Here is a 13,973-nt window from a genome sequence, read left to right on the forward strand (position 1 = left end):
TGTTTTTAGTAGCTATCTCTTTGGCTCGAAGAGTTTCTGAGCTATCTGCTTTACAATGTGATTCCCCTTACCTTGTTTTCCATGCAGATAAGGTGGTTTTACGTACCAAACCTGGGTTTCTTCCTAAGGTTGTTTCTAATAAGAATATCAATCAAGAGATTGTGGTTCCTTCTTTGTGTCCTAATCCTTCATCTAAGAAGGAACGTCTGTTACACAATCTTGATGTAGTTCGTGCTTTAAAATTCTACTTACAAGCAACTAAAGATTTCCGTCAAACATCTTCTTTGTTTGTTGTTTATTCTGGTAAACAAAGAGGTCAAATGGCTACGGCTACCTCTCTTTCCTTTTGGCTGAAAAGCATCATCCGTTTGGCCTATGAGACTGCTGGACGGCAGCCTCCTGAAAGGATTACTGCTCATTCTACTAGAGCTGTGGCTTCCACATGGGTTTTTAAAAATGAGGCTTCTGTTGTACAGATTTGTAAGGCGGCGACTTGGTCTTTGCTTCATACTTTTTCCAAATTTTACAAATTCAATACTTTTGCTTCTTCGGAGGCTATTTTTGGGAGAAAGGTTCTACAAGCAATGGTGCCTTCCGTTTAAGGTCCCTGTCTTGTCCCTCTCTTCATCTGTGTCCTAAAGCTTTGGTATTGGTATCCCACAAGTAAGGATGAATCCGTGGACTCGATACATCTTACAAGGGAAAACATAATTTATGCTTACCTGATAAATTTATTTCTCTTGTGATGTATCGAGTCCACTGCCCGCCCTGTTTTTTAAGACAGGCATATATATTTTTATTTTTAAACTTTCAGTCACCACTGCACCCTATGGTTTCTCCTTTTTCTTCCTAGCCTTCGGTCGAATGACTGGGGGGTGGAGCTAAGGGGGGAGCTATATAGGCAGCTCTGCTGTGGGTGCTCTCTTTGCCACTTCCTGTAGGGGAGGAGAATATCCCACAAGTAAGGATGAATCCGTGGACTCGATACATCACAAGAGAAATAAATTTATCAGGTAAGCATAAATTATGTTTTTTCAGGCTGTGGTGCCCTCAGAATAGGGTCTACCTCTTTTTTGTTCCCTCCCGTTATTTCTTCAGTGAACAGTAAGGAATAAAGTTGTGGACTCTCCCTGCTTTATGGAAGGAAAACATAATTTATGCTTACCAGATAAATTCCTTTCCTTCCTGGCAGGGAGAGTCCACGACCCCGCCCGTAATATATTTCTCTTGTTAAGTGTATCCAGTCCACGGATCATCCATTACTTATGGGATATTCTCCTTCCCAACAGGAAGTTGCAAGAGGATCACCCACAGCAGAGCTGCTATATAGCTCCTCCCCTCACTGCCATATCCAGTCATTCTCTTGCAACTCTCAACTAAGATGGAGGTCGTAAGAGGACTGTGGTGTTTTAGACTTAGTTTATTTCTTCAATCAAAAGTTTGTTATTTTTAAATGGTACCGGAGTGTACTGTTTATCTCAGGCAGTATTTGGAAGAAGAATCTGCCTGCGTTTTCTATGATCTTAGCAGAAGTAACTAAGATCCTTTGCTGTTCTCACATATTCTGAGGAGTGAGGTAACTTCAGAGGGGGAATAGCGTGCAGGTTTTCCTGCAATAAGGTATGTGCAGTTAAAATATTTTTCTAGGGATGGAATTTGCTAGAAAATGCTGCTGATACCGAAGTAATGTAAGTAAAGCCTTAAATAAATGCAGTGATAGCGACTGGTATCAGGCTTATTAATAGAGATACATACTCTTATAAAAGTGTATTTTAAAACGTTTGCTGGCATGTTTAATCATTTTTTATATATGTTTGGTGATAAAACTTATTGGGGCCTAGTTTTTTCCACATGGCTGGCTTGAATTTTGCCTAGAAACAGTTCCTGGAGGCTTTCCACTGTTGTAATATGAGTGGGAGGGGCCTTTTTTTAGTGCTTTTCTGTGCAGATAAAAATACTGACAGAGACCTTCAGCTTCCCTCTGCATGATACAGGACATCTCTGAAGGGCTCAAAAGGCTTCAAAGTCGTGTTTGAGGAGGGTAACAATCACAGTAGACTGTGGCAGTTGTTGTGACTGTGTTTAAAAAACGTTTTTGTCATTTATTATTCTGTTTTTGTTATTAAGGGGTTAATCATCCATTTGCAAGTGGGTGCAATGCTCTGCTGACTTGTTACATACACTGTAAAAATGTCGTTAGTGTAACTGCCTTTTTTCACTGTTATTTCAAATTTGGACAAAATTTGTGTTTCTTAAAGGCGCAGTAACGTTTTTTATATTGCTTGTAAACTTGTTTTAAGTGTTTTCCAAGCTTGCTAGTCTCATTGCTAGTCTGTTTAAACATGTCTGATACAGAGGAACCTACTTGTTCATTATGTTTGAAAGCCATGGTGGAGCCCCATAGGAGAATGTGTACTAAATGTATTGATTTCACCTTAAACAGTAAAGATCAGTCTTTATTGATAAAAGAATTATCACCAGAGGGTTCTGTCGAGGGGGAAGTTATGCCGACTAACTCTCCCCACGTGTCAGACCCTAAGCCTCCCGCTCAGGGGACGCACGCTAATATGGCGCCAATTACATCAGGGATGCCCATAGCGATTACCTTGCAGGACATGGCTGCAATCATGAATAATACCCTGTCAGAGGTATTATCTAGATTGCCTGAATTAAGAGGCAAGCGCGATAGCTCTGGGGTTAGGAGAGATACAGAGCGTGCAAATGCTGTAAGAGCCATGTCTGATACTGCGTCACAGTATGCAGAACATGAGGACGGAGAGCTTCATTCTGTGGGTGACATCTCCGACTCGGGGAAACCTGATTCAGAGATTTCTAATTTTAAATTTAAGCTTGAGAACCTCTGTGTATTGCTTGGGGAGGTATTAGCTGCTCTGAATGACTGTAACACAGTTGCCATTCCAGAGAAATTGTGTAGGCTGGATAGATACTATGCGGTGCCGGTGTGTACTGACGTTTTTCCTATACCTAAAAGGCTTACAGAAATTATTAGCAAGGAGTGGGATAGACCCGGTGTGCCCTTTTCCCCACCTCCTATATTTAGAAAAATGTTTCCAATAGACACCACTGCACGGGACTTATGGCAGACGGTCCCTAAGGTGGAGGGAGCAGTTTCTACTTTAGCAAAGCGTACCACTATCCCGGTTGAGGACAGTTGTGCTTTTTCAGATCCAATGGATAAAAAATTAGAGGGTTACCTTAAGAAAATGTTTATTCAACAAGGTTTTATTTTGCAGCCCCTTGCATGCATTGCGCCTGTCACTGCTGCGGCGGCATTCTGGTTTGAGGCCCTGGAAGAGGCCATCCATACAGCTCCATTGGAGGAAATTATTGACAAGCTTAGAACGCTTAAGCTAGCTAACTCATTTGTTTCTGATGCCATTGTTCATTTGACTAAACTAACGGCTAAGAATTCCGGATTCCGTAGGGCGCTATGGCTTAAATCCTGGTCAGCTGACCTGACTTCAAAGTCTAAGTTACTCAACATTCCTTTGAAGGGGCAGACCTTATTCGGGCCTGGCTTGAAGGAAATTATTGCTGACATTACTGGAGGCAAGGGTCATACCCTTCCTCAGGACAGGGCCAAATCAAAGGCCAAACAGTCTAATTTTCGTGCCTTTCGAAATTTCAAGGCAGGAGCAGCATCCACTTCCTCCGCTTCAAAACAAGAGGGAACTGTTGCTCATTCCAGACAGGCCTGGAAACCTAACCAGTCCTGGAACAAGGGCAAGCAGGCCAGAAAACCTGCTGCTGCCCCCAAGACAGCATGAAGGAACGGCCCCCTATCCGGAAACGTGGGGGGCAGACTTTCTCTCTTCGCCCAGGCGTGGGCAAGAGATGTTCATGATCCCTGGGCGTTGGAGATCATATCTCAGGGATATCTTCTGGACTTCAAAGCTTCTCCTCCACAAGGGAGATTTCATCTTTCAAGGTTATCAGCAAACCAGATAAAGAAAGAGGCATTCCTAAGCTGTGTGCAAGACCTCCTAGTAATGGGAGTGATCCATCCAGTTCCGGGGACGGAACAGGGACAGGGGTTTTATTCAAATCTGTTTGTGGTTCCCAAGAAAGATCTTAAGACAAATTCCTGAGTTCCATCATTCAAAATGGAAACTATTCGGACCATCCTACCCATGATCCAAGAGGGTCAGTACATGACCACAGTGGACTTAAAGGATGCCTACCTTCACATACCGATTCACAAAGATCATCATCGGTTCCTAAGGTTTGCCTTTCTAGACAGGCATTACCAATTTGTAGCTCTTCCCTTCGGGTTGGCCACAGCCCCGAGAATCTTTACAAAGGTTCTGGGCTCACTTCTGGCGGTTCTAAGACCGCGAGGCATAGCGGTGGCTCCGTATCCAGACGACATCCTGATACAGGTGTCAAGCTTTCAAATTGCCAAGTCTCATACAGAGATAGTTCTGGCATTTCTGAGGTTGCATGGGTGGAAAGTGAACGTGGAAAAGAGTTCTCTATTCCCACTCACAAGAGTCACCTTCCTAGGGACTCTTATAGATTCTGTAGAGATGAAAATTTACCTAACGGAGTCCAGGTTATCAAAACTTCTAAATGCTTGCCGTGTCCTTCATTCCATTCCACGTCCGTCAGTGGCTCAGTGCATGGAAGTAATCGGCTTAATGGTAGCGGCAATGGACATAGTGCCATTTGCGCGCCTGCATCTCAGACCGCTGCAATTATGCATGCTAAGTCAGTGGAATGGGGATTACTCAGATTTGTCCCCTCTACTAAATCTGGATCAAGAGACCAGAGATTCTCTTCTCTGGTAGCTATCTCGGGTCCATCTGTCCATGGGTATGACCTTTCGCAGGCCAGATTGGACGATTGTAACAACAGATGCCAGCCTTCTAGGTTGGGGCGCAGTCTGGAACTCCCTGAAGGCTCAGGGATCGTGGACTCAGGAGGAGAAACTCCTCCCAATAAATATTCTGGAGTTAAGAGCAATATTCAATGCTCTTCTAGCTTGGCCTCAGTTAGCAACCCTGAGGTTCATCAGATTTCAGTCGGACAACATCACGACTGTGGCTTACATCAACCATCAAGGGGGAACCAGGAGTTCCCTAGCGATGTTAGAAGTCTCAAAGATAATTCGCTGGGCACAGTCTCACTCTTGCCATCTGTCAGCGATCCACATCCCAGGCGTAGAGAACTGGGAGGCGGATTTCCTAAGTCGTCAGACTTTTTCATAAGGGGGAGTGGGAACTCCATCCGGAGGTGTTTGCTCAACTGATCCATCGTTGGGGCAAACCAGAACTGGATCTCATGGCGTCTCGCCAGAACGCCAAGCTTCCTTGTTACGGATCCAGGTCCAGGGACCCGGGAGCGACGCTGATAGATGCTCTAGCAGCTCCTTGGTTCTTCAACCTGGCTTATGTGTTTCCACCGTTTCCTCTGCTCCCTCGACTGATTGCCAAAATCAAGCAGGAGAGAGCATTGGTGATTCTGATAGCGCCTGCGTGGCCACGCAGGACCTGGTATGCAGACCTAGTGGACATGTCATCCTTTCCACCATGGACTCTGCCTCTGAGGCAGGACCTTCTAATACAAGGTCCTTTCAATCATCCAAATCTAATTTCTCTGAGACTGACTGCATGGAGATTGAACGCTTGATCCTATCAAGGCGTGGCTTCTCCGAGTCAGTCATTGATACCTTAATACAGGCACGAAAGCCTGTCACCAGGAAAATCTACCATAAGATATGGCGTAAATATCTTTATTGGTGTGAATCCAAGAATTACTCTTGGAGTAAGGTTAGGATTCCTAGGATATTGTCCTTTCTCCAAGAGGGTTTGGACAAAGGATTATCAGCTAGTTCTTTAAAAGGACAGATTTCTGCTCTGTCTATTCTTTTGCACAAGCGTCTGGCAGAGGTTCCAGACGTCCAGGCTTTTTGTCAGGCTTTGGTTAGAATTAAGCCTGTGTTTAAAACTGTTGCTCCCCCGTGGAGCTTAAACTTGGTTCTTAAAGTTCTTCAAGGAGTTCCGTTTGAACCCCTTCATTCCATTGATATTAAACTTTTATCTTGGAAAGTTCTGAGCTATCTGCCTTACAATGTGATTCTCCTTATCTGATTTTTCATGCAGATAAGGTAGTTCTGCGTACCAAACCTGGGTTTTTACCTAAGGTGGTTTCTAACAAGAATATCAATCAAGAGATTGTTGTTCCATCATTGTGTCCTAATCCTTCTTCGAAGAAGGAACGTCTCTTACATAATCTGGACGTAGTCCGTGCCTTGAAGTTTTACTTACAAGCTACTAAAGATTTTCGCCAAACATCTTCCCTGTTTGTCGTTTACTCTGGACAGAGGAGAGGTCAAAAAGCTTTGGCAACCTCTCTTTCCTTTTGGCTTCGGAGCATAATTCGCTTAGCCTATGAGACTGCTGGACAGCAGCCCCCTGAAAGGATTACAGCTCATTCTACTAGAGCTGTGGCTTCCACCTGGGCCTTTAAAATGAGGCCTCTGTTGAACAGATTTGCAAGGCTGCGACTTGGTCTTCGCTTCACACCTTTTCAAAATTTTACAAATTTGATACTTTTGCTTCTTCGGAGGCTGTTTTTGGGAGAAAGGTTCTTCAGGCAGTGGTTCCTTCCGTTTAATCCTGCCTTGTCCCTCCCATCATCCGTGTACTTTAGCTTTGGTATTGGTATCCCATAAGTAATGGATGATCCGTGGACTGGATACACTTAACAAGAGAAAACATAATTTATGCTTACCTGATAAATTTATTTCTCTTGTAGCGTATCCAGTCCACGGCCTGCCCTGTCCTTTTAAGGCAGGTCTAAATTTTAATTAAACTACAGTCACCACTGCACCCTATGGTTTCTCCTTTCTCGTCTTGTTTCGGTCGAATGACTGGATATGGCAGTGAGGGGAGGAGCTATATAGCAGCTCTGCTGTGGGTGATCCTCTTGCAACTTCCTGTTGGGAAGGAGAATATCCCATAAGTAATGGATGATCCGTGGACTGGATACACTACAAGAGAAATAAATTTACCAGGTAAGCATAAATTATGTTTTTTGTTGGCTCCCTTTTTATATTATTTCTTCTGGGACCTTTATACCCTGATGTTTCTCCTACTTTTCCTTGTTCCCTTGGCAGAATGACTAGAGGATTGGGGAAGTGGGAGGGATATTTAAGCCTTTGGCTGGGGTCTCTTTGCCTCCTCCTGGTGGCCAGGTGTTGTATTTCCCAACAGTAAGGAATGAAGTTGTGGACTCTTCTTGCCAGGAAGGAAAGGAATTTATCTGGTATGCATAAATTATGTTTCTTCGTAAGCAGCTTTTGGCAGGAAAATCCTTCAGGCAACAGAAAATGTTCCCACATATTCCATAACATAGCCTATCTGCTTGGGTATTAATCCCACATGTTGGACTATCATCATTATACGAAAGAAAACAAAATTGATGCTTATTTTCTTTCGGAATGACAGCCATTTGCACCTCTAAGACCCTGCTTTTGTCTTTCCTACATATTTGTTTCCTATTTTCTGCTCGGCTATGAGTTAAACTGAGGAGAGGTGGGAGGGAATTTAAGCTTTTGTATGTGTTCTTGGCTTCCTCCTAGTAGCGGGAATTATATCCCACATATTATGGACCCTGTGGACTATCATTATTCCGATATAAAATAATTTATCAGGTAAGCATAACTTTGTTTTTTGCCAAAGTTTTAACCTCTTGCTCACCACCTTTGGCCTTCTTAGATACTCAAGTAACCCTTAGCCATCTTGTGCCAGTATGTTTTTTACGCTCATTGAACATGTAATTATTTCTGTTTATTTTATTTTTTCAGTCATAATGTATCATATAGTGTTTTCGTCGTTTGAGTATTAGTCTAGATTAAAAAACATAAACAATCCAGTATGACCGTTCACAAATTGCTGGGTATTTTGTAGCGCTTATTCACTGAAGTTTAGCTTCCTTAAACTTTTGGGAATCCAGGCTAGTGACTCTGTTTATGTGTAATCAAGTGCTATTGGCAATATAACCAACATACCAAATTTGTGTTTTTTATTATTGTATTGTTTCAGAAGTGGAGATGGGAAATACCCAACATGCATTGCTTCTGGAAGACCCATCACCGAATACCAGTTCTGGATATGCAGCTTATGCAAGCACAGCATGTACGAACGAGAAGTAACTGCATACAGTTTCTGCCCTCTTTGTCATAGTTCTATAGCATAAAACAGGAATCCTTGACTGTTTCTTATTAGAGACCACTTGTTTTTCACGTCCCCAGAAATAAATTCTCCTCTGAGTCACAAATGTGTTAATATATCATACCTTACACACACCTAGATTCCACCTATAGCTAAGGATCTCTAGGAAGAACCTGATTAATGTAGTCGATGGCATATTAATGTGAAGACAAATATCCATAGCAAGAAAAAACATTCTCAAGAAACTGGAGCATATGTGAAAATATCCAAGCCTTGAGCTGTAGAGCTTGTCTAATTTTTGTACATTTTCAGTGTAAATTGATTTTTTCTGTTGAAATTTGCACAATTTAATTATTAGCATATGAATGGCTATGGATTATCATTTGCCAGACTGCATAGAAAAAGAGCAACATTTAAGTATAACTAAATAAGAACCATTTACATATTTATATTTTCCGTTGTGGATTATATGTGCCATATTGAATTTTCAATGCAATTTCTGACATTTTGAAGGTGAAGCATACGATGTATCAAGGAAAATACTCATATTTAGTCTGGTGCAATATTATTCAGCTACATTCCATTTGACGTGGATGAGCCACATATTAACCTAACAATAGTCTGTATTTTATGCATACATCTGCTAGATTGTTAGTTTACATAACATTCAATGTATTAAATTATCACTTTGTTTTTATTGTTGCTAAATCACAGTTTGGCAGTTTCATATTTTGTTTTATTCATCTTCACACGTACAATATATAATGTTTAGGTTAAAATTATGTATATGTGAAGAGGAAATCAAATGCAATGTATACTATTTTTTAAGATATGTTTTATATATTTACATAAACTTTTGTCTAGCTTGTAAATTTGTTGACTTCCATTTGGTTCGTGAATATTAAAATGGAAATTAATGTATAGTATTGTATTACTGTGTTCCTGTTCAGTACATAAATATGTTTCAGATGTTGGAATATATTCACGTTCTTCATTCAGTAAAGTGAGGAATTAAAAAATAATAGAATGGGCAACAAGATTATCTTTTTAAACATTGATAATAACATTTAACAAGTAGGCTGTCCCTTTAATGATACTTTTTGAAGCTACTATATCTGGTTAGGACTATAGGAAACAACACACATAAATAGAACGTAAAAATTCTGATAATATAGAGCAGATCCTTTTTGTAGAGAGAAGAAATTGTAAGTGGGCCTCAAAATGAGCATTTAATTTTAGCATTAGAATGTCCTTTTAATAAATAAATTTATTTCAGCAAAGAACCTACATATAAGCAAACAAGTTTAAAAGCATATATGGGGGTTTAAACACATAGGGGCCTATTTAACAAAGGTCTGTCGGATCATGTCCGACAGACCTCGCTGAATGCGGCGAGCAATACGCTCTCCGTATTCAGCATTGCACCAGCAGTACTCGATCGGGTTAAATTGCGGCGATGTCTGTCCGCCTGCTCAGAGCAGGCGGACAGATTATGGAGCAGCAGTCTTTAGACCGCTGCTTCATAACGTGTTTCTGGTGAGTCTGCAGGCTCGCCGAAACACTAGCCCTCAAGCTCCATCCGTAGCTTGATAAATGGGCCCCATAGGCACAAACAATTTTTGCACTATTGTGTGTTAAAGGGACAGTTAAAAACTGTTAAAAATGTTGCATAATTCTGCACTATTTAAAGAGTTGGGTAATATGCGGAAACGTAATAAAGAGACGTCCCTATATAAACATTTCTTTGAGAAACATACAGGAGATATCAAATCATTAAGATACATAGGGATACGGAAGGTCCCAAGAAATTGGAGAGGGGGCAACCATGAAAAGCAGCTGTTGATTAAAGAATCCAAATGGATCTTCTCTTTGGATTGCCTATACTCAAGGGGGCTAAACAACAAGGAAGATTTGTCCCATCTCCTAAATAACAACTGAGGTTGGATCACGCTCCCCTCTTTAAAGAAATTTATACACTTAAATAAATAAGAAAGAGGTCGGATTAGATCTCCTTCTTCAAGGAAATTTATATACATAATAAAATGAGGCCAACTAGCCCTAAATAATATATATATGCGCACTTATTATGAGAATGATAAGGTGGATTATCCTAACATCTGATAAATTCCGAATATTAAGTTGGGTGATGTATGCCTCCCTCTAGAAATTAAGGGATTTATACATCGAAAAGAGGTAGGAAAACCTCTAATCCCTCTCTTTAGCATTTATAAAATGCGCAAATATGAAAATCTATTTGAAAAATGAAAAGACAGAATGTCCTCATACCCCTGAAGCTTAGAGACTAAGTGAAAGACCATGAAGGTCTTGGATAAGAATGGTCAAGAACTGAAGGCTAATTTCAAATGCTCCAAGGTGGAACCCCTCTGTTTCGTAGCGATCTCTAACTGCTGATAAATACTAATAAAGCGGCCCTCTATTTCTAACAAATGAATTATACTCCCTGTGAAATGAGGTATAATTCCAACTCTAAACTTGCACTTTCTATTGAGAACCAAAATAGAAGCAGAAGACTTAAATGAGTAATTCTAACTCCTATCTCTCTCCATATACTTCTCTCAACTCGGGGTAATAAGTATAATATAACCCCCATCTGTATACTCTTTCACTATGGAATTCGACAGGACCTATTAAGTCCTAGTTAGACTAGAAAATTCCCTCGATATAATTCCATCACACCTCCCTTACTTGGAGTATAATTGTACATCTATATACTCAAACGGAATATTTTTAATTTCTATTTTTAATCTGTTAGACCTATATAGTCCCTTAAGCGCACGAGTAAGCATCTGTATGAATACCCCAGAGAATTAAATAAATTAGTTTAGGAAGAAGTCTTAAGTAAGTGAAACATGTAACAAAATCCCCATTTGTATATTCTTTCACTATGGAATTTGACAGGACCTACTGAATCCTAGTTAGACTAGAAAATTCCTTGATATAACTCCATCACTTCTCCCTCACTTAAAGTATAATTGTATATCCATATACTCACACGGGATATTTTTAATTTCTATTTTTTAATCTGCTAGACCTGTATAGTCCCTTAAGCGGACGAGGAAGCATTTATAAGAGTACCCCAGAGAATGGAATAAATTAGTTGAGGAAGAAGTCTTAAGTAAGTGAAACATGTAGCAAATACACAAACGAAAACTGCAAGATAGTTCTAACAAAATTGAACTATAAAGCACTCCACATTACGAACTACTGTCTCACCTATATTAGTATCAATATAATAATACATTACGAACTACTGTCTCACCTATATTAGTATCAATATAATAATACTAAGATATGTATTAAGGGAGCTAAATCAGTATTAACTACTAGATAAAATGGAGAAATCTAACAGGTGACATATATCGTAGAATAATATATATAAGATCAATACTTTCTCTCTCTCTTGTCCTATAGGGAAATTAACCTCATCCCTAGTAAGAATGATTCAGTAAACAATGGGATATATTCCCAGGAAAATCAGAAAAATAAGCAGGCGCCTAATATTTGCAAAATTTATAGTAAAAAGTCATATCGCAAAAACACTGGTTCGATATGGTTCTAATATAAGTTTCAACTAATTGAAATTTGGTTTAAAGAATGGCAACTGATTCAGAATATATCCAATAAATACGACAAAGATGATTATTGGTTCGACTTTTATTTTGAAATCCCAACATCCTATTTAGGCTAACTGGAAAGCCTCAAATAATATATATTTGTTGTGTATATATAAGATATATAAGACATGACAGGTACCATAAATTGAATAAATAGGAGTGACAAGTCACATCACGAAATATCAGCCTATAATAGCAAAGAAAATAAGCAGGCATCCAACGTTAAAAGGAAACCCCTTTTTTCACATATTAGATTAAGGACCAATAGGAATTTGTATACTGCACACACCTTAAAGGTAAAAAGATATTAAGTTGACCAATAGGATCAGGGAAATATCGGGACCAAGAAAATAAAATAACAAATAAAATATTAGCTTTAAATTTCATCAATTATGGATAAAAAATAAGACATTAACCAAACGAGTGATCTAAGTAAGAAATAAAGAATGAAAGTAATAAAAATTTTGAAGCCCAATGAACCGGAACTGCTAAAAAATTGAGTCCGGGATCAAGATACGGGCAGTCAAGTATAGGGTATTTAAAGACCCTTATTTTTATCTAAAACCAGTCTTGAGAAAGGTCAGTGTATGACCGAAACGCGTTGACTGGTAAGTTACATTCCAATTCTTATATTTGTTTTAAAACAATCTGCACTATTATACACTTTTTTTGGCAGAAGGATTAAACACCCGGGTCACGCTGGAGCTGTTGCCTGCCTGTTTACCCCGAAAGCCTAATCCCCGCTACAAGAGAAACCATCACACATAGACTCTTTTGAATAAACTTGTAAACTATCAGGAGCACTTCAATGACATTTACCGATTGATTTATTTGTTTTACGGGACTGTATAGATCCGCTGTTATTTGTACAATCATGCTGGTCACTAGTGGAAATTGTTAATCGTCCTCATGTGTGTTGTTTTGAAGTTTTAGCTTTTTTGAAGTTCGTTGTATTCACTGAGCACACATTTTTTACATTTTCGTTAACACCCGCTTATTGTTATCTGTGGAAGAACAAGTTCTTAACTGTTACTTTGGAGATTTTAAGTGTTACTTTTTGAGACCACCATATTATTTATATTTTCGATACACTGCAGCACCAATACTCACTTTTATTTTTGGATTTATTTGACACAAATATATTTACAAAACACCCGCTTATTGTTATCTGTAGAAGAACAAGTTCTTAACTGTTACTTTGGAGATTTTAAGTGTTACTTTTGAGGCCACCATTATTATTTATATTTTCGATACACTGCAGCACCAATACTCACTTTTATTTTGGATTATTTGACACAAATATATTTACATCACTTATAGGCACCAAACTTACAAAGTCCAATAATTTATATATTCCGCTAGCGGAACACCGCCACTGAACCTCTAGCGAGGTACAGTGTATCGGTTCTCCCCTTTTTTTCCGGCTCTTAGCAATAAAGGAATCATTGCAAGAACGGTTACAGCCATAAACCTTAAATTGATCACAAGAATACACACACAGAACATCAGGGAAACAGGATAGGGATAATTGCATCCATATCAATTCATATATGTGAACACATTTGTTAATTATTTTGGGCACTATCTTTTAGGAAGAATTTTTTAGGAGAAATTGAGTAAAAATTGTTAGTGCATGGATCCATGTAAGTTGACCTGTTGTATGTTATAAAATCATTTTTTTGTATGAGTACTGGATTGTATGGTATTGGTGTAAGATACTGTACCACCAGCTGTTTTTAGAAGATTGTTTTAAGATATTGTTTTAATAAATGTTTTATGTTTATATTCATTAAGCTTAAAGTGCTTATGGTTTTATTCTGAACCCTGCCTTTTTGTTGGCGCTTTGATATATACATATTTTTCTAATATGCGGTAGCCAAACCTTTTAAAAATATGTCAAATTATAGATTTATGCAGCTAAAACTTTACTTACTGTTCATATAGTATATATCTGTCCTCTTTGGCACTGCAGTGTTGCTCCATTCAACTAAATGTAGCGTGCTCCTTGACTATGCAAAGCAGTTGGCCACACCAGTTCCAAGTAATTATTTCAATTTGTCATTTGAACTGTCTGTGCTGTTTGGACAACCTAATTTCTAAATGTTTAGGAGGCAAAAAGGAGCTTTTTATCACAGACTTTTAA

At 39.2% G+C, this 13,973-nt stretch overlaps 1 protein-coding gene across 1 annotated transcript in view; it reads left to right on the plus strand.

Annotated features, from left to right (window-relative positions):
• Positions 1 to 13,619, plus strand: part of WDR35 (WD repeat domain 35) — a 291,517-nt gene extending 277,898 nt beyond the window's left edge. Inside the window, 1 exon segment of the mRNA XM_053709650.1 lies at positions 8,067 to 13,619. Within this exon segment, the coding sequence (XP_053565625.1) occupies positions 8,067 to 8,220 (154 nt within the window). The 3' untranslated portion in view covers positions 8,221 to 13,619.
• Positions 13,620 to 13,973: the final 354 nt, after the last annotated feature.

Source organism: Bombina bombina, chromosome 4 (assembly GCF_027579735.1).
Source record: "Bombina bombina isolate aBomBom1 chromosome 4, aBomBom1.pri, whole genome shotgun sequence".
In the NCBI taxonomy this organism is placed as follows: domain Eukaryota; kingdom Metazoa; phylum Chordata; class Amphibia; order Anura; family Bombinatoridae; genus Bombina; species Bombina bombina.